The 25,100-nt window shown below is 43.3% G+C and overlaps 1 protein-coding gene across 18 annotated transcripts in view; it reads left to right on the top strand.

Moving 5' to 3' along the window:
- Nckap5 (NCK associated protein 5) overlaps window positions 1-25,100 on the top strand; it is a 934,454-nt gene that overhangs the window by 390,065 nt on the left and 519,289 nt on the right. For all 18 annotated transcript variants that reach the window (XM_076547254.1, XM_076547253.1, XM_076547264.1 and 15 more), the window contains one exon: window positions 1,415-1,478. In XM_076547254.1, the coding sequence (XP_076403369.1) occupies window positions 1,415-1,478 (64 nt within the window). The remainder of the gene's footprint in view (window positions 1-1,414; window positions 1,479-25,100) is intronic.

Genomic DNA, 25,100 nt, shown 5'->3' with positions numbered 1-25,100 from the left:
GACTCCTAAACTCACAGCAGCTGTGGTTGTCTATAGGAGAACTGCACACGACTGATAAAAGCCAGCTAACATCCTAGCATGCTGGAGGGAGGGCATTCTATACAGCTATTGACAGTTGATGGCTTCTGGGACACATAGCACTACACCCAACTTTTCATGTAAGTCCTGGGGTTCTAATTCAGGTCCTCATGCTTGCAAGGCATGCGCTTTATTGACTGGGTCCCTCTATAGCCTGGAAAGTTGGCTTCGGTTCCTTTGTTTTGGGTGGCCAGGTGTGTCACAGCCGTTGGAGGCAAGAAATCCTGTCACCAACCTGGGGATGGAGCCACACCCTCTACATCCACTCACTAGCAGGGGAAGGATTTCAAGGGAAATTATCGCCAAAACTGAGGCTTGGTGCTGGCTAGGAGCTGCTCCTTACCTTGATGGTAACTGTTCACTGTTTAAAAAACTGAAAAGCTGTTCAAAATGCATGTGTCATCACAAGCATTCTTCCCATTTCAGTGGGTATTCTATGTATTGGAAGTGTGATTAGTTATGACGGATATGAAATGAATCACATTATGAAGTACGACTACTAAACCCAATTTAGCAGGTCTTTATTGTGTGCACACATCTACATGGAGGTCAGAAGCTGGCTCTCAGGATTGGGTTCTCTCTTTCCACCATCTCAGATGGATCTCAGGTCTTCGAGCTTTCCCAGCAAACCCCTTCACCTTCTCAGCAATCTTACTGATTCATGATCTGATTTTTAAATATATTGTTGAAACAATTTCCTAGTCCTTGAAAAAATGCAGAGTTTTAAATTTGGACTTTGATCTAAGGTAACCCAACACTTGATCCCATCATGACCCAGCTCAGAACTCAGTTGTTCCCTCAGCCTCTGGGACCCTCAGTTTCCTTCTCTATGGAATGAGGAACTGACAAGTTCATAGAATGGGAAAAATGTCCAATGTAGTTCATAATACACAGCAAGCTTGCCAATGATTTTCTATTTCCTCAGGAATGGTGTAGAGTTAGGGTTTGTTTGCCTTTTAAAATCCAGCTTGATTATAGAGGGAAAAGAGCAAACAATTAAAAATATATAAGCAAAATCAGTACTAATGAAATACACCCAGAAATGTAAGTGACAAAGGATATATGCAAATGAGGCTAGTGGAACGCTGCTTAACCTAGCATTCAATATTTATTCCTCCTTTATGAACTCCAAAACAAAAGAGTCCATGTTGTGATGCCGGATAGAGACGAGGCCCTATAAAGACCAGTCACTTTAAATATTTAATATTAAATATGGTTGAGAGAAGGAGGTAAGTAGAGAGGGCAGCTCTGGAGATTTCCAAAGAGTGTTCCCAGCCACATGGTGGTGTCCCAGCCCTGGGAATAGTCACCTAATCACATGTTTCTGTCTCTCCAGGGAGAAGTTGGCTGTGGCCAGGCTGCAGAGAGAAGTTGCCCAAAGGACAAACCAAGGGGCCATGGTGAGTCTTGGCTTGGCTCCCTTCCTGGGAGTCTCCTGTCCTGGGAGCTCTGGCTTTAGAACCATTCTGTCCCAGCAAAGTGTGTCGAAGCCAAATATTTGCTTGTAGCCAATCCATGGCTGTACCTTTGGGAAACGATGTGTTTATTTCCATTTAGCTAGCTTTACCACGGAAGGTGAGAGAGACACAGACAGACAGACACATACAGATGGGCAGACGCTGAGACCAGATTTGAAATAACACTCTAGTGTTCAAAGGGTGGAAGGCTGGGTTTTAAGAGTCTTGATTGGGTGGCCAGGCTTCCATCTGTCAGTGCCAAGTCTGTAAATGTACAAATTTAGATTTTTAGATAAGGACAATTCAATATAATTCAACCCTCTCAGTTATTCGAAAGTAAACAAAACAAATTACAGAAAGAACCCCGGGGTGTTTCCTAATGTAATTGCCTTTTTATTTTCTCCCTTCCCAGTATCTACAGGGTATTTCACCCTGTACATTCTAGCTTGACTTCTTAGGAAAACTGATGCTTCCTTGTGCTTCTGAATGCTACAAAAGAATCAATACAGTTTTTTTTTTTCTTTTGGTCCACCTGAACTTCATTTCATAGACCATTGTCTTTGCCAAAGTATCTGCTGAGGTGCTACTGTAACATCCGAGGTGACCCTCTGGGTACCCCAGGAGCCTGTCTGTGTGTGAATTAACTGCTGTTGCTATCTCTGAGAAGGAAATGTAACACCAGTCTTATTTTGCTCCTCTTCTGACAAGACAGGGTCAGGTGTGTGAATTTTCAGTGGAAGAATCTGTTCTCTGTGAAAAGGAAGTGGCATCTTTGTTTGCAGCCCCCGGAAGGCTGCTTCCATTTGATTCCATGAGAGCTAAGTGACAGTTCATCTAACAAACAGAGGAAGGGGTTTGTGGAAGTCGCTGGTCCTGATGAGCAGTGCAATGGGCTTGGCCTACAGGCTAGATACTGAATGTGTCCGAAGGGCACCGGGGACTGGAAACGTGCTAGCATACTTTGCGAAGGCAAATCACACGGTTTGTTGTGGTAGGAGGCAGAATACAGAGAGACTCTGCAGATGTTCAAAGACTTTGAGGCTGCCATGCAGAAGCATCTTTGAGAAATGACAAGAAAACAAGTTGGAAAAATGTCAAGGTCGGAGTGTTGAGCTACACCTTCTCCACTGTTCTGCTCCCTACGTTGTAGACAGCTCTGGAGGGCAGAGAACAAGCCTGCTGCCATTCCTCAGGGGACCTTCACCTTGTGTTTGGAGACAGGGTCTCTCACTGGTCTGCAGCTCACCAGGTAGGCTGGGCTTGCTGGCTAGGAAGCTCCAGGGAGCTAGCCTCCCGAGCACCAGGGTTATAAACACACACCAGCTTGTCTGGTTCTATAGGTAGTTTCCAGGGTAAAACTCAGGTCCTCATGGTTGCGTAGCAAGCACTAACCACGTGAGCTTCCTCCCTAGTCCAAGAGATTTTTTTCTTTTTGTAATAAAGATTTCATTTTTGAATATCATTAGATCGACACAGACATTACGCACCTGCAGCCTTTCATCCAATTCCCCCTAATATCAACATTAGGTATGACTGTGGGTAATCACCATTACAGAGAGAGCAATGTTGGATTACTGTTAATTAAATTCCAGACTGTATTAAGATTTTTACCATGACCCATCTGTGATCCACAATCTAAAGCAGGACATTGAACTTCATGTAGAAAGGTTCCCTGTTAGTAGCAGGGATGAACACATGTGTGCAATGTGAACCATGCTGTCGCTAGAGTTTTCTACAGTCTTGCCTGGCCCACAGTCAGGACAAATCTCTCTCACCCACCAGTTCCGCAGCTGCTCAGACCAACCGAGTAAACACACAGAGACTTATGTTGCTTACAAACTGTATGGCCGTGGCAGGCTTTTTGTTATCTAGTTCTTTTATCTTAAATTAACCCATTTTTATTAATCTATACTTTGCCACGTGGCTTGTGGCTTACCAGCATCTTACATGTTGGTACTCATGGCGGCTGGCAGCGTCTCCTGACTCAACCTTCTTGTTTCCAGAATTCTCTTTTTTCTTGTCCCACCTACACTTCCTGCCTGGCTACTGGCCAAACAGCATTTTATTTATACAGATTGATATCCACAGCCCTTCCCCTTTTCTTTTTTTTCAAAAAGGAAGTTTTTAACTTTTACATAGTAAAATTACATATAACAAAACAATTATCAAGCAAGAATTACAGTACAATATCTAGTTTATTTATAATATCTAGTCTATTTGTATTTGGCAAAATTAAAGAAGATATCCTATGTATACTATTTTTGTGAGTCTAAGGTTTTATATCTAACTTATCTTTTATCATAACTGAGGAAATTATAACTATTTAGTCTTTAACTATATCAAAGACATCAGAAGGATATACTATTACCTGAGAAATGGGAAAAGGATGTAAACAACTTTTAGGAATCTTGTGAGAGTAGACAGAGACAGTTGGCAGCCTGAACAGTCATCCAAAGTTTCTCTGTAAAGTTGGGGCATCTGTCTTTAGCCCATAGGTCTAGAGTCTCTCAGTCACTTTTCTCAGTGTTCTTTAGAATGTCTGGCAGTTTCCTCTGTGAAGCAGGAACCTGGAGGACCATTTTACCAAGCAAAGTTCAGTGGTCACCTTTTTATGGGTCCTGCATGTTCAGTCGATCAAGCAGTCTAGGCAAGAACAGTTTCTTGTCCAAATGGCTATTTTTGCCAAGGTGAAGATAAACTCCATATGGAGTGTCTTTGATGCCCATCCTCTTCTCTGAAGTAAATCAGTGCTGCCAGAGCAGACATGTCTCACTGTCCAGAAAGCCTAAATTTTTAAAAATATTTTAAATGCCATGTTCTGTAGATCTTTGAAGTGTTTAATGATTACCTAATTGAATTATATCTATGTAGACATAGAAAACAACATGACTATAAGTTTGACTGTCATAGAAAACTAATTATCAATCTGTATTTCTTAATTATCCATTACAATCTAAATGAGTTACATAAACATAATACCTCAAATGAGAATAGAAATATATATACAGTATAACAAAATTAAGTTTAAACTTGTATCAATAAACTAAAATCTATAGCAGTATAAAACATTTTAAACAAGTTGCTCTTTAAAAGTAGATTCAATGATCTACCCTTTCATCCCTTTCATATCTATATCACCATATCTATACATAGAATATGAACCACAGCTTAGGGGTAAGGCTGGTGTGGATTCATATCACACTAGCTGTCCTTGACTGTACCCAAGGTAATGAGTTTGGGGAGACTCCCTTTCAGTATCTGGAATATTTTATATTTGTTTCCCTAGCTGTTCAGGGAAGTACTTTTTACCATTGGTTTGCAGTACCCTTCAGTGACTCTTCCCAGTTTGTCTTCCTTCTGAGAGATGATTTAATCTGTGCTTCATTCTGCTGGCTCAGTGTATCCTCCCTTTGAGTCTTCAGTGAACCTCAAGTTTTGTTAATGCATAAAGAAGAGCCACCTGAACAGTATAAAGACATCGCTCTCATTGTCTTACAGAACCATTCAGATTTTAATATGTAACATATTATTAATGTTAATATGTTAAATATGATATATATTATATGCAGGTTATAATATATGACACACACATATACATATATATTATATACACATATATGTGAAATTAGCTAACAATTTGGTATACATACATACATACATATACACATGTATACTTATGAGATATGTGTTATCTAAATTCCCAACACCAATCACTAGACAGTGAACCTGAGTATAACTTTTATTATCTTCTAAGTGCTCCCATCAAACTTGGTCATGGACAGGATAAGTTGTACTTTGCCACCGAAAGCCCTGTAAAGTTCATGCCATACATAGGAAATGAGAGGAATAGTGGCATTTGCTTTTAAAAAGATTTATTTATCTTATTTTATGTGTGTGAGTCTTTCACCTGTAATGCAGGTGTGTGTGTATATATATGTATGTATATATATGTATGTGTGTATATATATGTATGTGTATATATATATATATATATATATATATATATATATATATATATATATATAATATGAAAGGACCTCCAAGTTGGCCCAAGATATTCCAGAACCAAGTTCTCAGCATGAAGGAGATTTGCCCCACAGGGACAAAGGGACAGGGAAAAACAAAGACAAGAGACAGAGGATGAGGGAGACTGCTGGACTTTAACGCTTGGGCAGCTGGACATTGGTAGTCAGCCTCAAGAGGAGGAAGTGGCCAGACAGGGAATAGACCTTGGTGGCTACCTTCAGGAAGGTAATCTCATGGTTTAGCAAGGCAGAGGGGATGGAGGGGAGGGGTCAGGTAAACACTGCTGGTGCCATGTGTGCCATGTTTGGGCCTGCGAGAGCCCCTTCATAATGGACGTGCGTGTGCACCACATACATGCCTGGTGACTGTGAAGATCTGAAAAGGGGGGTTGGATCAGTGCAACTGGAGTTATGGACGGTTATGAGCCACCACTAGGATGCTGGGAACTGAATCCTACTTATGATTATTAGTATTAATATTGCTATATAACATTGCTACAATTATCATTATTCTATTACTGTTATTACACTGCAAGCGTAGTAAGTGTGTTTAACCACTGAGCTATCTTTCCGGCCGTGGAAACTCACCTTACAAAAGTATCCTTGCGTATGGGAGAAGAGGAGCACGTACTCACTTCTGGGGAGATGTCAGTCGGTGCAGCCACTGTCACGGTCAGTGTGGAAGATCCTCAAGGGACTAACACTACACCTGCCCAGGTACCCCACCCTGGGGTATCCAAAGCACACTTAAGTCGGTACACTACACTCATATCAGCACATCAGGCTTATTGCTGCACTATTCACAATCGTAAGGAAATGGAACCAGTCTAGACGACCATTAGCAGAAGAACAGATAAAGACAATGTGCTCCACATACATCATGTTCTTTTAGCTGTGATGAAAAATGAAATCATGACATTTGCAGGAAAACGGATAAAACTGGCAATCATAATCCAGACTCAGAGACGAATACCATTCCCTTTTAAATGCAGAACCTAAGTTTAAAGTTATGTGTATATAGTGTTGGTTTGTTTCTGTGTATGGTTGTCATGAGACTGGAAAGGAAGGGGGTCATGAGGTGGGAAGAAGAGAGCTTATAGTACAGGTAAATGAAATACATGTGATAAGAAAATAGAAGGGAGTACAATGTCAGGAAGAAAGGGAGGGAGCCAGCCAGAGTGGGGAGCAGGCGGCGTTGGCGGTGGGTAGAGGGTGTGTAGGGAAAGGGAATGCATGAAAGAAAATGACCCAGTATGAAAATGCTGATGTTCTACCACTTTTCCAAGTCTGTGAATGAAGGATTCATAAAGCATTTATAAAGACAATTAGGGGGCTAGAGCAATAGCTCGTTTGTTAAAGTGCTTGCCATCCCAGCCTAAGGACCTGAGTTCGATTCCCAGAACCCATATAAAGTGCTGGACCTGCTGTTTATGGCCATAATAGAAACTCTGAGGAGGTGGAGACGGGAGGATCACACTGACCAGCCCTTCTTACTTGCCCAGTGAGAGACCCTGCCTCAAAAACCAAGGCAGCCATCTCAAGAGGGTTCAGCAGATAAAGGTGCTTGCCACCATGTGTGATGACCCGAGTTTATCCCCAGAGCCCACATGGTGTAAGCAGATCATAGACTCCTCCAAGTTGCCCTCTGACCTCCAGCATGCACTGTAGCACACTCAGTATCAATAACTGTAGTCATGGAGAGATCTGTGGATGGATCTCCAGCCAACACTCCCAACAGTTGGTCTTCTGTAGTGTAGCCGTGGTAGTGAATGGGGCAGTAGCTCCTTGTGATTGGACTTGCATTTCCTTAATGATGAGGGTCTGCCCACTTACGCTCTACTTGTTACCCATTCACACGTTTGATCGATTGCTTTGCCTGTTTGAAGGATTGACAGCTGCTTTTCCTCTTGGTACAATTGCATAGGTTGTTTTTTTTTTTTCAGTCCAAGTCTCATCACAATATGAGTGACCAATTTCCATTCCCCACCTTTTCATTTGCCCACTCCCTCTAAAGAATGGTACCTGTGGATGACTGGGAACATTTTAATACTGAGTTTTTAAATTTACCATCACGAGTTTCTCTATTTGAAGAACTTTTGCCTACTTTATGTTTATAAACACTACTTTGTGTTTTCCTCTGCGTGGAAAAGGATGTGCTTAGGTCAGTGGCCCACAGGTACTTACAGTTTGTCTGGGACAAGTGCTGTGGGTTGACAAGCGTTCCAGCACTCACACATGCGATAGTTCAAAATATGCCAAAGTTTGCTGAAAACCATTTCCCTCTACACGTACAAGTCTGTACCTGACTGTGACTTTTAAAATTCATTTTAAAAGTATCTATCTTATTTTTATTTGTAGGTGCATGTGTAATGTGTGTGTGTGTGTGTGTGTGTGTGTGTGTGTGTGTGTGTGTGTGTGTGACTCCCCCGGGCTGAGTTACAGGTCCACGAGCTCTTGATGGCTGAGCCGTCTTTCCAGCCCTCACTTTGAATTTTGTTTCTTCCATCTATTTCTTTCTCCCTGGAGAATACTGGACTGCTTGATTTCTGTAACTGCACAGTAAGGTTTAAAATCAGGTAGTGAAGGTCTTGTGACTGTTGTGTCCTTGATGTTTCCACAATTTCCAGTCCCTTTATTTCCTGCATAGTTGTGGAGTCGGCTGGCCAGTTTCCTAAAGAAATGCCCCCGTGGCTTGCTAATCATAGCATTGAGTCTTTAGAGCAGTGGTTCTCAACCTTCCTAATGCTGTGCCCCTTTAATACAGTTCCTCATGTTGTGGTGACCCCCAAACATAAAATTATTTTCATTGCTACTTCATAAATGTGATTTTGCTACTGTCATGAATCATAATGTAAATATCTGTTTTCTGATGGTAACCCCTATGAGAGGGTCATTTGACCTCCCACAGGGGTCAAGACCCACAGGTTGAGAACCACTGCTTCAGATGATTGTTGGCAGAAGCAACATCCACCTTAGGTATTGAGTCTTTCAGTATTTTAGGCATTCGCTCAAGAGGTTCTAAAGAAAAAACATGAGGGTTTTTGGAGGTTTGTTTTTTTAGCCTGGCAGTCAACCCCACTAAGTGTGGGCTACAGGTTCTGATCCTACATGTGACCATGGTCCTCTTTTGAGTTCACCTTCCATGATGTTCACAGGTCTATGAACTTGGATGTGCTTGGGCACAGGCGAGGGTAGGACTTTGGCTCAGGTCTTAGTATCTCTGTCCTCAGAGTCCTTGGATGCCATTGGATGAAACCTGAGCCCTAATGTTCAGAGGCAAGCATGGCAGTCCCCAGCAGCATCATAGGGATGCTCTCCAGCTCTTCCTGACATCTTTTTATCCTCCCCTGGAGCCTCCTTCCTTTCCTAGTTCTCATTACAGAATCCAGAACTTTCATTCCCTTCTCTCCTGAGGCTTGGTAAGCAGAAGACAGAGAGGGTGGGGAACAGCAGGAGTTGATTCCCCTCTCACTGGAAGGAAAGTGATTCTCTGCCAAGAACACTGTTTTCAATTAGATGAAAATGCATTTGTTTTGAGCTGCAACATCATATTTGCTGACCCTGCCCTTTGTTACTCAATGGGGTGTAAATGGAGCAATACAGCCCTAAATGAGAGATCCAGTTCAAGTCCAGGGTAACTGTTTTCTGACCATTTCAGTCAGAGTTAATGCTGGTGCCTCTTTCATTGGTTTGGGAGGCAGTGTTGTGTCACACATTTTTTTCCTGGGAAGACACAACAGAACACAACACAGACACATACACACACACACACACACACACACACACACACACACACACACACACACACACCTACTCACCCCAGATAAGGAGCCCACGACATTCCAAAGTATGGCTATCACTAAAATTGAATTTGGTGAACCAATGAGCATTATGGGGTGACTTACAGGAATATGGGTGTGTATGTGGTTACTCAAAGACAGCTGCGTCATCCCCAAAGCTTACTGCCAGCCGCGGTGACAGCTCACAACAGCTGGGAACCTAGCACACACTGGACAGCCTGCAGGCAGCTCAGCGGGATGGAGAGAGTGCTTTCTATGGGAATCAGTTGCCCTAAGAGCCTCCCAGGCAGCTTGGCTGGTCTCCGAGGCTTCTTTACAGCCTGGCTTGTCTGAGGATGACTCTGAGCATCTTGATTGTTTACCCTTGGAGGGAAGGGCCCAGTGAGTCTGATCAGTTTCATGAACTTCCTGGAGCTATTTTGAGTTGCTTACTTTCATCTAAAGGAACTCTTCCTGAGGGATGGATCAATCTGGGAGGAAATGGTTACAGAACAGGCAGAGGCAGTCATTGACATTTTTTTACCTGAGTGCATACTGGGAACACAGTGTGTGTGTGTGTGTGTGTGTGTGTGTGTGTGTGTGTGTGTGTGTACGCGTACACATGTGTGTGTGCATATACACCCATGCATAAATATAGATGTGTACATGGCTGATTGTATATGTATGTTAATTAAGGATGCTTATTTGAAAGCAACAAATTCACTGATAGATTGTCCTTAGCAACTATAACCACAAATTTAGTTTATAAGCAACATATCCTCAATGTGCTCAATTTTCTACAAAAGTATTGGTGTGCTAAGGAAACCACCCTTTTAAAGATAATTAGCAATTCGATTGGAAATTTCCTTTTTTCTCCGAAGACTGGAATGCGTCCAAATGTGTTTTCTCTGTCTCTGGTTGTTTTCTTTCTTCTAATTCCTGATGTCAGGTGTTAATGGATGCCTTCCCACTTCTGTTGGGTCAAGGTGGTGTATGATAACTCTTTCCCCATATCCCCATAACCCACCTATACTGTTAATGTTTACAGTCAGCTTTTTGTAGGCAGCATATACCTGGATCATGTTTTTTTACTCTGCTCTACAACTCAGTGTGTGTGTGTGTGTGTTGCTTTGTTTTAAGATTTATTTATTTTTATTTTTTTTAATTTATTTATTTTTATTTATGTATGTGTGTTTTTATCTCTGTGTGTAGGTGTAGGAGTCTTCTGAGGCTAGATGAGGGTATTAGATCCCCTGGAACTGGAGTTACAGGCATTTGTGAGCCACCAATGTGGGTGCGGTGACCCAAGCCCAGGCCCTCAGCGAGAGCAGCAAGCTCTTTCTAATCACTGCCCCATCTCGCCAGCCCCCAGTCTGAGTTTTCAGTTGGTGTTTGTAGGTTTTTCACTCTCAGCTGAGCTGCTGATGTGTCATAGCTTATGTCTCATTTTTTTCCTTTGTTTTCATGTCACCATTTTCCTTGACTACTATCCTGTGGGTGTTGAAGCACTTTTCAGGATTACTTTTGATTTATTTATAGCATTCTTTGAGTGTATTTGTCTGGATGTCTTTTCTAGTGTTTCTCAAAGTATAACTTCACACGCGTAGCTCATGGCTGCTCAGCTGAGGTGTACTAGAGAAACTTTATTCTTAGGTCTCTCCCTTCACTTCCCCATTCGTAATGTAAATGTCTTGATTATCCTCCACACACACTTAGAAACACATCACCTGGTGGGTGTTATTTTTGCTTCAACTGTCAAATGATTTTGAAAACACGAGGAAGGCTTCCTACATTTATTCAAGCTTTTCCTTTCTCACTGGTGTTCCAGGTTTCTTTCTTCTAGGGGAGGGGTGTCTGTGTAAATAAGCATCCTAGAGGTTGAACCCAGGTTATCAACCTTGGCAGCAAGCTCCTTTACCCACTGAGCCATCTTGCTGGCTCCTTCTAAAAGTTTTATCATTTCAAGCCTTTTGGGCATTTAGTATATTTTGTATTGATTAATTTTTAAATTTCATTTATCTATCTATCTATCTATCTATCTATCTATCTATCTATCTATCTATCTATCATCTATCTATCTATCTATGTGTGTGTGTTTGCAGCACATGTGTATGCCACAGAATGCATGTGGAAGTCAGAGTACAGTTGTATGGAGTTTGTTCTCTTATTCACCATATTGGTTCCAGGGATGGTATTCAAGTCATCAGGGTTTGTGACAATTGCTTCTGCCCACCAAACCACCAGATCCCCAGCCCCTTGATTCATTTTTTCTCGTCAGCTGCTTTTCTATTTGGAGAACTTTGTGTACATAGTCTTTTAAGATAGTTTTACTGGCAACACATTATTTTATCAATCTTCCTGTACCCGAGACTCTCTTGATAAACGAGTCTGGCCTGATAGCTCTGGATGTTGTTCTGTTTCCCAGCTCATGTAAAAACCCATGCTGCTGCTCTCTTCTCATGAGAGACTGCCTGTTGTTCTAACTGCTTGGCCTCATGGGAATCCCATCCTGCTTCTGCCTCTCAAAGCCTTTAGTCTGACTCTCTACAGTAAGGTGTGTCTGTGAGGTGTCTGGGTGAAGAAGAGTCTTGGGTACAAACCTTTTTGAGGGCTATTTCAGTTCTTAAATCTGTAGGCTTGTGGGGTTGGCTTTTGTTTTCTTTCCTTTTTTAATTGAGTAGTTTTCTTTATTTCTTCACCCCCCCCCCCATCTCTCTTGTCTTCAACGAGCTCCGAGATGAGGCAGGGAAGCCCTTTTGTCTTGGCCTCTGTGGCCCTGAAGCTTTGTTCCTCTGTTACCCTCTGTCAGTTTTCTCTCCATCTTCACAGTATACATTTCCTTTCATTTTAAGAATGTTTTATTATTTACTTGTGCATCTGTACATCTGTCTGTGTGTCTGTGTATATGTGCACATGCCTATGGGTATCTACAGAGGCCAGAAGAGGGTTTCCCAGCCCATGGATGTGAGTACCAGATGGTTGTGAGTCACGTGTAGGTACAGGGAGTGGAGCAGGTTCCCCTGGAAGTGCAGCCGATGCTCCTCACAGCTGAGCCATCGCTTCCGCTCCCGATTGCCTATTTTCCACAACTCTCTCATCTAGCTCACCCATCCTTGCTCCTTCCCTGTGTTCTGCTCATCATCCTGTGTCTTGGCCTCTCTGTTCCAGGGAGTGAATTTTTCAATATTGCGTTTCCACTTTGTTCCTATTTATATCTTTAATTTCTCTGCTAAGGCTTTCTTTCCTTGCTAATAGGGATTTAGGTTAAATTACACATATAACTGTTCATGTCTTTGTGTCTTGACGACCTTCCGATCCTTTTCCTGGCAATCCTCACATTTGTTCTCTTAGTTATCACCTGCCATATTTCCTCACTCAGTTCCAGGGGTTGGTAGCTGTGTAATGAGAGACTTGTTGGCTGCCAGGATGTTTGTGTATGATGTTAGGAGACCCTGATTACAACGTTTTGCTTTCCTGGTGTCTGTTGAGTGTGTCACCAGGAAATAGATCTGCCAGTCTGGGGAGCCAGCTTATATTCCCCCGAAGTTTCTGTGACACAGAGGTGAGAGGTTTCTCCTGACTTCTGGACAAGGACTGGACATTTGCCTCTCTGGAGGACCCCCTCTGGCCCACCCTGGATGGGAAGGAAGGAAGGTCTTGTCATTGTTGCCTGAGTGGCCCCTACTGACATGAGTGGTGAGGAGCCTCATAACCTCAAGCAATGGCAGAAAACCACCTCCCAAGAGACCCTTCTTCTGCGCCCTAGCAAACCCTGTGGGTGAGGCTGTAGCTCTCCATTGCCAGTGTAGAGCCACATGTCCAGACTTTGTGTGTGTGTTGTGTATATACCTTTATGTGTTCCTTCGTATGTGTGTGTGTACACCTTTGTATATGTACACCTTTGTGTGTGTGTGTGTATACCTTTGTATGTGTACACCTTTGTGTGTGTATACCTCTGTGTGTGTGTACACTTTTGTATGTGTACACCTTTGTGTGTGTGTGTGTATATACCTTTATGTGTTCCTTTGTATGTGTGTGTACACCTTTGTATGTGTACACCTTTGTGTGTGTGTGTGTGTGTGTGTGTGTGTGTGTATGTGTATGTGTGTACATACCTTTGTATGTGCAGGCAGGCAAGAGAACAATCTCAGTTTTCATTCCTCATGCGTCCACTTTTTTAAAAAAAAAAAAACAGGATCTCTCACTGGTCTAGAGCTCAGGAAGTAGGCTAGGGTGGTAGAGTGGACTGGCTGGTCAGGAAGCCCCTGAAGATCTGTCTCTGCCTCAGCAGCACTGGGGTTATAAGCATGTACCACTACACCCAACCACTTTTTAAAAAATTGTGTTTATTTTAGTATGTCTGCGCGTGGGAGTGCCTGCCTGCCAGGATACTCTTGTGAAGTCAACAGTCAGCTTGTGGGGAATGCTGTGTGTATCATGGCTGTTAGACTCCCATTGTCAGGCTGGACGTGTAAGCACCTTCAACCTTTGAGCCAGCTCACAAGCTTATTAAGAATACGTGTGTGCACGTATGCATGCACAGATGAGTGAAGGTACCTACAGAGACCAAAAGAAGGTATCACAGGTCCCCTGGAGCTGTACTTACAGGCAGTTGTACTGCCTAATGTGGATGCCGGGAACCCAACTTGGGTCCTCTGAAAGAGCCACATGGGCTCATAGCCACTGAGCCATCTGCCCACCCCTGTGGGGTTTTTTTTGGTTGTTGTTGTTGTTTGTTTGTTTGTTTTTGATGTTACTCTCATGCTTGCGTTGGGGTGTCTCATACTGCCCTCTCAGGTAAGGAAATCTCGAGTGCAAATGACGCAACATCCAAGTAGAGACTTCAGAGATAAACCACCACTCCCTCACAGATGGCGATGTGAAAGCAGACTGTAAAGTAAGACCGCTATGTGGAGATGGGGCGCCACCTCAGAAAGGGGCTTTTCTGTTTTGTTTTCAGTGTGCCTGGCCCTGGTGCAGGTGCACATTCTGAGAGCACCTGTGTGGTTCAAGAGCTTGAAGTGAGGCTGGGAGAAGCCCCAAATGAATGGCCTGGGCAGTATGCTTTGACAGCCCCTCCCTCATTCATCTTCACAGTTTGATTCAGTTGCTTCCAGCATCAAAGATGTGATTCAGTCCCCGCTCCCTGGCACACAGTTGTTTTCTTCATTTTCTTTTCTTGCTTTGCCATGGCAATGAACCCTGCAGGGCCTGAATCATTATGAGCCCAACCAAATGGTGTGTCCATGGGGGTGCAGAGTGCCAGCTCCTGGCGGAAGCCTCTCATGTCACACGTGCAGAAGGGGGAAAGTCTGTGTCCTTCAGATTCTTAGGGTATTCTTTCTGTTTATTTCCAAGCCACAGTCATCTGTTCCCTGAATTGTTTAGCCGAAAACTATCATAAATTCTGAGGAGTTGTATTTGTAGTAGCCCGTTTTCTTGTCCTGTTTTAAAATTACAGCTTTCTCAACTGTTCTTGTGATGGATTTGTTCTGGGGTGCTGTAGTACCACATTTTCATCTCAAGGAGCTAATTATCCAACATCGCTTATACAGGCTTAAGTGTGATTACGTCTAGCATGTAGATTTCAGAACCCCAATGCAGGGGGGCGCAGGGTTGAGTTTAAATACAGTCAAATGAACCAGGAGGTTTTTACTAAGGAGAGAACTGTTGTAAAGAGACCTACCCTCATGTTTAAAGTAGGCACAGTTTATATGCTTTCAAAGACTTTGCTCGTGTGTGCTCATTCACGGTTGTTTTATACACATTTAGATGTGACAAAATACGAAACCACTTAAAGGCAAATCCATAGTTCTTTTGTTCCTCAGGTGTTTTCTAACAAAAGGATTCAAGAGAAACCAAACGCCCGCCACGTGGAAATGTCGAAAACCCATTGTTCCGCAGTTCTGGAGTGGAGTCGGAAGTACAAGTGCAGGGCCCTGAATAGCACTCTTTCCAGAGAGCACAGCCCGTGTATATGCAAACATGAATGCAAGTGCATTTAATCGAAGGCACCAGCAATTTCGTAGGTTATTCTAGTCTATTAATGTTCGGCACATTAGAAAAAAAAATGGTTCCATCTGTTACTTTCTGTTCCCAACAAAAGAGGGAAAAAAGGGAATCATTTTGATCAGCGTCCTTGTAATTCTTAGGCTTGGTATAAAATAAATCACAGCGTTCGGGCTCTTCATTGATTGGGGTTAAAATGATCCACTGTGGTCTTCATGGTGACTTGGATTTTACTTGCTAGGCACCCAGGACTTTGATTTGGCTGATTACCTGCTGTGGCTTAAGTGATGCAAGATAATTATTGGTGCTTCCTGGTCACAGTAGCCTATTCCACACCTGCACCCTTTTGTTGGGAGCCCAACAGGGATGCTGGGTATGAGGTCCCCATGAATAGACATCCTCTCTGAGTAGTCCTCCGACACCAGATTGATTTATGGATGTATCAGGCTCTTTGTTAGCATGTGAACCCCTAATTAATTTAAAGCCCTCTGTAGAGAAATTAAACCCCTGGTTAAGATTTCTAACGGACTCAGATGGTGCTAATAAAAGGGAAGCTAGTCATATGAATGGATTTACCATGGCCGCTGGTGTCTGTTCTTCACAATGAAGCCTGGTGTGTGGATACGAGAGCACACCCTCCAATAAAGAATGGGCTGTCAAAGAGCCAGCCTACTGTGGCTCCTAACCCAATTAGGCTTGGTATTCGGGTTCTAGCTTCCCATCTGCAGAGTGAGAGAGGAAGTCAGAGGCAGGCGTGGAGCAGAACAGAAGAAAGAGGGTGAGGGCAAGAGGAGAATCTGCATAGACCGTATAAACCTCCAGTTAAATAGTCCCTCCAACCATTCATACCTACTCCAGGAGTCAGTGCATATAGATGGCTAAGAGAAGATGCTTAACCATTGGGAAAGTGTGCATGCATGTATGCATGAGTATGTGAGCTAAGGGTGTGTGTGTGTGTGTGTGTGTGTGTTTATGCAGAGGACAGGTGAACATCAGGTATCTTCCTTAATTGCTCTTCACCTAAGTTTTTGAGACAGGGTTTCTCACTGCACCTGGAGCTCACAGATTTGGCTAGCATGGCTGGCTAATAAACTCAGAGGATCTACCGGTCCCTGCCCTCTCCACCCTCATCCAGGGCGAGCATTGCAGATAAGCACTGCCATGCCTGCCTTGTTATACTACTGCTGTGGATCCAGCACTTTCCCAAAAACTGAGTTTTTGTCCTGGCTCCACCTTCAAGAATTCTGTTACTTCAAATTCTGTCAGTAACAAACTTAAATACATTAGGGGTACAAACGTAAGAAAGAAACTCTCAAGCTTTTTAGAAGAAAACGCACATGAGTTCTTCTTTAATGATACTATAGAGAAAGATGTTCTGTTTATGATTCAAAAAATGATTCACTGTTAACTGACATATTTCATGTAAAAATTTGAGACTTTCTATGAAGATATACACAAAGCAAAAAAGATAACCCCTAATGAAGAGGGTGGGTGATAGGGAAAAAAACACCTTAGAAATTGGAGATTGGGGGCTGTGCGGATAACTCAGGTTACGGGTGCTTGCCACAAAGGCAGGAAGACCGGATTTTGGGTCTCCATCACCCGCATAAACAAAAAACATATCTGGTGGCATGTACCTGTAACACCAGCATTATGGAGGCCAGAGACAAGATTATCCCTAGGATTTTCTGACTAGCCAGCCTAGTTAATGCATGGGCCTTAGGCCACCGAAAGAACCTGTATTGGAATAAGGTGAATGGTGTTACTGAGGAATGATACCTGAGGTTGTCCTCTGGCTTCCACACGCATATGAACAGCACACACAGGGGGGAGGGTGATTGAGGGAGGGGGAGAGGGGGGAGTCAACAAACAGAAAACTCACATAGCCTAAAATGGCGAAGAGGTACACACAGAAACTGCACAACAATGATAAAGGATGCACCCCAGGAACAGGAGAAAATAGCCAAACTGCGTCATCATTTTAGACCTCCTGAATAAAATGCCACCAGGTAGAGTATCTCTCCTGTCAGCTAGTGAAAGTCAGATGGTGTCACGGTCCCTCCTGTCCCCACAACCTTCTGGTGAGCTTGTGGGGAAGCAGCCCTGCTCTGCTGGCAGGAGCTGCAGACAGCGGTGCAGCTCTTCAGGGGATTTCCTACCACCCAACAAAACCTCCCACGAGCTTGCCTCAGGTTTGGCCACCCTGTGTCTAGGAAGCTCCTGGACAGTCACCTGTGCTAATACAGTGTGCACATACATAAGGCTGTTGTTCATTGTAGAGTTTAGGAAACGTGTTTTATATTAATCTGCTTATAAAGTGCATTTGTGGAGAGGCACCCATGCCACACCCTGCCTGTGGAGGTCAGAGGATAACTTATGGGAGTCTTCTCTCCTTCCAGCATGGAGGCCTGGGGACCCAATTTAGGTCATCAGGCCGGTGGTCAGGTTCCTTTATCCAGTGAGTCATCTGGCCCACATCATTGTGTTACTTTTTATAACTGAACAATATTGGATTTAACATAATTGCCTATTTATAAAGGACTGTCTTACTAAATAGTGTATCTACACAGTATACTATGCAGTTGTGAAAAAGGAATAAGGATGACCTCTATGAACTGACATATTCCTAACATTAGTTAAGTATGGAGAGCAGGAAACCAAGAGTACAGTTGGGTACTTGTTAGAGAATGGTGGACATCTCATGTAAGCAGATATGTGCTTACTTATTTATGCAAAAAAAACCCCACAAAGTATATGCCAGAAACTAAAGGGAATGGTAGAAAAGGAATCAGAAGAGAGGGAGCAGGACCGAGGGCACTCCTGAGTGTAAATATTTGTGTAGCTCTGAGTGTTAGAGTCAACACAGTGCCTCACACATACTTCACATGCTCCCAGAATCAAGTAACTAAATCTAGTAGGCATGCATGTGGAGCCCAAAATCAAATACAGTCATTAATGGATTGTACCTACTGATACTATGTATATATTACATGTGATATATAGTAATACATGTAATATATTAGATACATTTTAATATATTATTTATATAAATATAAATTTAGATCATATAAATATAAAATATATTATTTAATATATATTAGATAAACAAATAAATAAATATCTAACATGGTATTTATTATATAATTGGCCTCACTTAAGAACTTGTAATATACATGTTACAATATGTATTATAATCTATAATATATGATTTAATATATATATATATATATATATATATATTAAGATGTTATTTTTATTTGAACTTCTTCAAAGGAATATGGGGCTGTATAGCTGAGGAACAGAGGTAAGGGAGAATGCTAATCAAGCCTTGTTGGATTTTGCTGAAGGCAAGCCTAGATGGTAAGACTTAATCTGTTGGAAGCTGGAAGAGTTGTTACATCAGATGTGGAAGAGGTGTGGATGTGGATGTTGAGGGACTTTGTTGAAGCTGCCTTAGCATGATTTCTGTTGAAATGTCAATGCTGATGTTAGCACAAAGCATTCCAATGGCATGCCTGTGTTGGCAAAAGGAGCCAATGGTGAGTGAGGCCTAGTTACAGAGAAACATTCGTCAGTGTGAATGCAATGCTTCCAACTCTGCCTCCTTTTCTCCAGCCCCCTCCCAGTTGCAACATGTTTATTTATGTAAAACAATGGCATTGTAATTACTCTCCATGGCTGTGATAAAATGCCCCAACAGAGGCAACTGAAAGGAGAAAGTGTATTTGGCCTCCAGTTCCAGAGGGAGTCAGTCCATCATGGTGGGGAGGGCATGGCGTCAGGCTTGAGCAGAAAGTAGGAGCTAACTATAAAGCCACAAGCCCCGCACCCCTGCCCCATGACCCACTTCCTCCAGCAAGGCTCCACCTCCTAAAGGTTCCACAACCTTCCCAAACAGCGCCACCAGCTGGGCACCAAGTGTTCAAACATGAGCCCATGGGGGACATTTCACATCCAAACCATACCACCTAGAAAACATGATTACTTCCATCATTGGCAGTGCCCCCCCCCAGCTTCCTGCCACCCCCCAAGTCCCGAGTTCATCAAATCCACAGAGTCTCAGAAACTAAATATCAGAACCCTGGGTTTCTTTTTGATTGTGGTTGGCATGGAGATCTAGCCATCCTCCCTCCTGGACTTGAATAGACTTCTGCTTTCTTTTCATAAATACATGTTCAATCTGGGCCACAGCCTCTAGAAACTGACAGGATTTGTCATGTAGAAATAACTGAGATCACTCGGGAGTAAAAATAATTTAGCATTCAGTGGAGTGTTAATGGACAGAATCGGTTTCCTCTGTCTAGAATGTTAGTGTTCTTTTAATTATTTGTTCTTCAGTTAACCATTTAGTAGGTATCTCTGGCCTTTAACCTACTAGAATTGGCTCAAGCAGTAGCATGCATGTGTATCCCTGATACATTAGTACGTGGTTTGCTGTTCTTCAAGCATAGATATTAGACACCGACCTTAAAGTTGATTACATATTTTGTGCAATGACAAATAATTATAAAGTTGGGGCTCAAGTCTTCATTGCAAAAGTATCTTCAATGTCCAAACACTCCAAAAGACTTGTAGACATGTAGTGGAACATTATTTTTTGAGATTTTACTTTTAAGTGTGTGTGTGTGTATATGTGTGTGCGTATTGTAGGGAGGTGGTATGTACATATGAATGCTGTACCCAAAGAAGCCTGAAGAGGCCATTGAATTTCCTGGAGCTGGAGTCAGAAGAGATTTTCAGCCACTTGACCTGGGTGGCAGGGACTGAGCTCAGGTCCTCTGCAAGAGTCCTATGCACTCTTAAATCACTGAACCATCTGTCCAGCCCCAAATCCTTTTAATATTATAGGTTTGACCTCATGAAAAATCACAATGTTGAAGAACGCATTTTGTCACAGAGCACTTAACTTCCCATTATAAATTTCTTCAACTAATTTTTCAAACCAATGTTTGTTCCTCTCAATCCCTGCATCCATTGACATGCTTAATAGAAAGAATTCGTCTTAAGAAGTCCAGTGATCAAAAGGCCATTGCTTGTCATTTAAATATGAACAACTATTTTAAGCACCATTTTCTTTTTTTTTTAAAGTTAATTGTTGGGGAATTTCCTTGTTAATTCCCATCTCTATTCCAGTGCCAGATATTTGCCTTTCTCCCTCTTGTTCCTGCGGGTTTTTTTTTCTTTTGTTTTGTCATTTAGCTTTGATGGGGATTTGGATGGATTAACTCTTGTCTGGTCACTTGGCTATCCCCTTGCTCGGAATGACTGGAGCCGAGAAAGCCCACAAGATTTCATTATTGATTTAGACTTTCCACCAGAAGAGGGCGCCACATTCATTAAAATAACATCCATAATCCAAGTTGAGTTCTTTATTTCCTTAGCAGGTTCCAGATGGGATGTGTGCAGCCTCGGGCTCCCATTTGACCTCATGAGAAAACACGATACCTGTCTTTTGGTGGGAGGAAGCTGCCTTATGAACTAACACAACAGGCCAACAGTCTAAGAATGCAGTCAGCTCTGTGATGATAGATACATTTGAATGCTGTCCTCTGTGACAGTAACCAGGACAACACCAACAACAGTTATAAAATAGTATGCCTCCTCTCCAAAGTCTGTATTTCTACTCAGTTGGGGATTGTGTTATTTCAGCACTAGAAGGATTGGGTCTTTAATTAAGCATATAATAGCTTTCTATTTATCATTCTACCAAACAACTGCCCCCTTTTACGGGACCGATGCCGCGGTATTAAAAAACAACATGCTTGCTTCCTTTCTACTGTAATTTGAAGATGTCTTCAGCAGCATCCTGCCTCACGATGCTCCCTTCATCTCTCTATGTACCTACTCGGGTTTCTAGAACCACAATGGAAAACATTGATTCATTTGGATAATTACACATAGCTTCCAGAGTCTTAAAATCATAAATACCTTTCTGTCTAGTAACGTGCTCATCGGTCAGCAGCCGTTTAGCTCTTCATCCCAGATTTATTGATGATGAGGCTGAGTAATCTTGTCACCCGAGTTACCCACAGAAGAGATGGTTATGTGTTTCAAAGAGGGCCGGGGACAGTTTATTCCGGTAGCATACCTGGAAAGGCATGGCTGCACGTGACCCGCATAGATGAGTGTCCCAGTGCCAAGAAGCATAAAGAGAGTAGGACATCAGGCCGCACCTGGGGCTCAGTGGCAGGGTTTGTCCCTAGCAGTCCTGAGACCTGGGTTCAATTTGTGGGCCTGCTTCAAAGGCAAAAAAAAAAAGTGACCTTAACGAAGACAGGAAGAATGTTTTAAAAAGAACACAGATGCTTCCAGAAGTTTTGCCCAATCCACCCATGCTATTCTTTCCCCATCTATCTCCCCAGTGCAAAAATAAATGCCCATGTTGAGTAGGGACAAGCACAATAGGGGTGATGCTCCCAGCTGGCAGGTAAACTACGTTTTTATAGCAGCCATCCCACAGTCCTTTGGGGACCCATGGTGACCACAGTCACAATACACTCTGGGTAATGGTGACAAGGGCTGATATTTGTGGAGCTACTTTTCTGCCTAAGCTCTTTCTGATGACTCCAAGGAAGCTGTTGTTATTATTAATTCCTCCGTGTACTCATTCGGGCAAGTTAAATAACTCGCCTGGTCTCCCATCTAGGAAGATACAAAGCTGGCGTTTGAACTCCAGCTGCCCCTGAAATCCGAAGAATCCAGCCACTGTTCCACATTGCCTCACGCTGCCTTCTGCCCTTAGGAACAGCTCCGCGTGAGGAAATGTTACATTTTCCCTTTAAAATTACCTTTCCTTCTCATTTCCAAGAGAAATGCTTTTGTGTGAGTCACCGAGAATTATAGAACATAGTCTGCCTGTGACAAAATAGATCACACGAGATAAGCACTATTTTTAATGTTTGCGTTAGTATGTGTTAATTATGAGTGAAAGATGACATTCCATATACAGACATAACTTATTTTGATGTTTACCCCGTCCCCCTCTCTTGTCCCTCTTCCTCTCCCACTGACCCCTTCCTCTTCCTGACTTGTCCCTCTTCTATTTTGATGTCCTTTTGTTTGATGACCCTGTGGTTTTAATTAGGGTTGCCCGTAGGAGCATACGTGAGGGTTGTTTATAGGAGGGTAATGTGGAACCCCGGGCTAGGGCTGGCATTCAAAAGTAGAACATTCTCCAGGCTCTAGCTTTAATCCTTAGTAGTGGCATCCTAGCCAGAAAAGAAAAAAAAAAAAAAAAAAAAAGGCAAGTGGGATCTTAACAAAGCCTCCAGGACATTGACTCCATGAGGCATGGGCACCATGCACTTATTAATTGCCTGTGGATCATATGGGGGTGTGGGGCCTCATGAGCCACCCATGACAGACTGTTGACAAGGCAGGACTTCTGAAGGTAACTACATATGGAAGATCCTCTCAGCCGGGGTCTGATTGGGGCAGGTTCTTTGTGGTGGAAGGTGAGAATGTGCCTCTTTACTTCAGCCGCTTTGCTTATCACTTTATAAACACCCCCCAAGTCTCACGGAGAAGCCTTGTGCACAGACCTTCAGCATGTAAGTGTGGGGCTGCTGCTCTGCAGCTGATATCACTGCTGAACTCCGCCAGGTCCCTTTCTTATCAGATTAGCTCTCCCACTTCACACAGCAGGCTGAGTTTCCCACTGCAAGCAGATGGGTTCCTACTGCTGGAGCCACAGAGTTGGGGGAAGCCAGCCTCTGTGTGTGTGTGTGTGTGTGTGTGTGTGTGTGTGTGTGTGTGTGTGCATGTGCGTGTGTGCTGGAGTCACAGAGTTGAGGGAAGCCAGCCTGTGTGTGTGTGTGTGTGTGTGTGTGTGTGTGTGTGTGTGTGCATGTGCGTGTGTGCTGGAGTCACAGAGTTGGGGGAAGCTAATCTCTCTCTCTCTCTCTCTCTCTCTCTCTCTCTGTGTGTGTGTGTGTGTGTGTGTGTGTGTGTGTGTGTGTGTGTGTGTGTGGTGTGGGCTGGCCATACACAGTCATGACTGAGTGGAAGCTGCTTTCAGATAAAAGCTTTAGGCTCAGCAGTCCTGACACACTCTCATCAGAAGTCCCTACAGGCGACAGAGTCCAGACCAGATGCTTATACCAGCAGTCCTGGGTTAACATTGTCAGGAAAGGGAGGCTGTGGCTGATAACCATGGCAGAAATGCACTTGGAGGGGACAGGCCAGGGCAACCCCTGTAGCTGTTATGTCAGGGAAACTCTGCCATTTCATGGTCAACTTCCCTACAAGGCAAAACATGGGCTTTGTGCAGGCAGACCTAATGCAAAGAGCGGAGATTTCTGTCTCCATCACTCTAAGGAAGGTTGGCTAGAGTAGTTCCTATTGAGAAATTTAGGAATTGGGATGGAGGTGAATTCTGGACAGAGTACCAACAGTGACAATCCATACCTTGCTGCCCTGTGTACTTCAGTGATTTCAAGGTCAGGCTGAGAACTGTAGGGAAACCTCCGAGTGTTTCCTTAATTCTGTGAAGTTTAAGAGGTGCCACTTAAAACTATGCACACACTTCTCAGGAATAGTTACTCCTGTTCTGGAATAGTGGATTCAGGTCTGGTTGTACCGCTCTGTAAGCGGGGAGGGAGCTCCCCAGCTTCAGGACTACTGGGAAATGGGGACACCTACCTGTTCTCTGGCCATTGTTGTCTATGGTACCTTGACTGGGGCTGAGCCAACTCCTTCAAGAAATATTGCGGAGTCTATTCTTGATTGGGAAGTAGTCTAGCCTATTTGCTTTGAAATTTGGCACTTCCGCAAAGAGCAGTCATCTATAAATAACATTAAATAAATAACATTAAGGAAAATGCACTCTGTGTGTGTAGGTGTGTGCACACATACAAGCACATGCACAGATGTGCATTGGGGGATTATGCACACATATGTGAGCACGTATGCAGATGCACTCACCTATGTGTATGGAAGCAAGAGGCTGACTTTTAGTATGTTCTTGTATTTTACATCTGATTTGTTGAGAAACGGTTTCCTAATTAATTTTCACTGTCCACTGGACAGAGCCTAGAGAAACCTGATCTCATTGCCCAGGTCAGACAGGCCTGTGGACTTGTCTGTTGGGGATTTCTTTGATTGTTAATCAGTGCAAGAGGGCCCAGCACACTGTGGGTGGCTCCATTTCCTGGGAAGGTGGTTCTTGACTCTATACAGAAGCTAGTTAAGCTTACCCCTGTGAGGAAGCAGAAAGCAGTATTCCTCCATGGTTTCTGCTTTACTCCCTTGGCTAAGAGTGGATTCCCTGGTCAGGGGTGATACTGTGCAGAATAACAACCAGCCTGCCTTCAAGTTTCTGCTTAAGGTATGGCCTTGACTCGTCTCAAAAGTGAACGGTTACTTATATGCTGAAATAAACCATGTTCTACCCTTTTGAGAAGCTGGAGTGTTTTGTCACAGTAACAGAATGAAGCTAGAATAAACGGTCTTCTACATACCTTGGAGCTCACTGCTCTGGCTACATTTCCTGGCTAGTGAGCTCTGGGGATCTGCCTGCTTCCGTCTCCCGGCACAGGTGTTACAGGTGTGCACTGCCGTGTCTGGCTTTTATATGAGTGGTGGGATCCAAGTTCAGGTCCTGATGTTTGTGCTGGGAAGAGTTTACCCACTGACTATTTTTCTAGCACACTCCCCCTTTTTATTCCCCAGACAGAATCTAATATAGTCCAGGCTGACTTAGAAATCACCGTTTAGTCGTGGATGACCCTGATCATCCTGCCTCCACTTCTGGA

Source organism: Peromyscus maniculatus, chromosome 11 (assembly GCF_049852395.1).
Source record: "Peromyscus maniculatus bairdii isolate BWxNUB_F1_BW_parent chromosome 11, HU_Pman_BW_mat_3.1, whole genome shotgun sequence".
NCBI classification, from domain to species: domain Eukaryota; kingdom Metazoa; phylum Chordata; class Mammalia; order Rodentia; family Cricetidae; genus Peromyscus; species Peromyscus maniculatus.
This window is presented reverse-complemented; position numbering and strand designations above follow the sequence as displayed.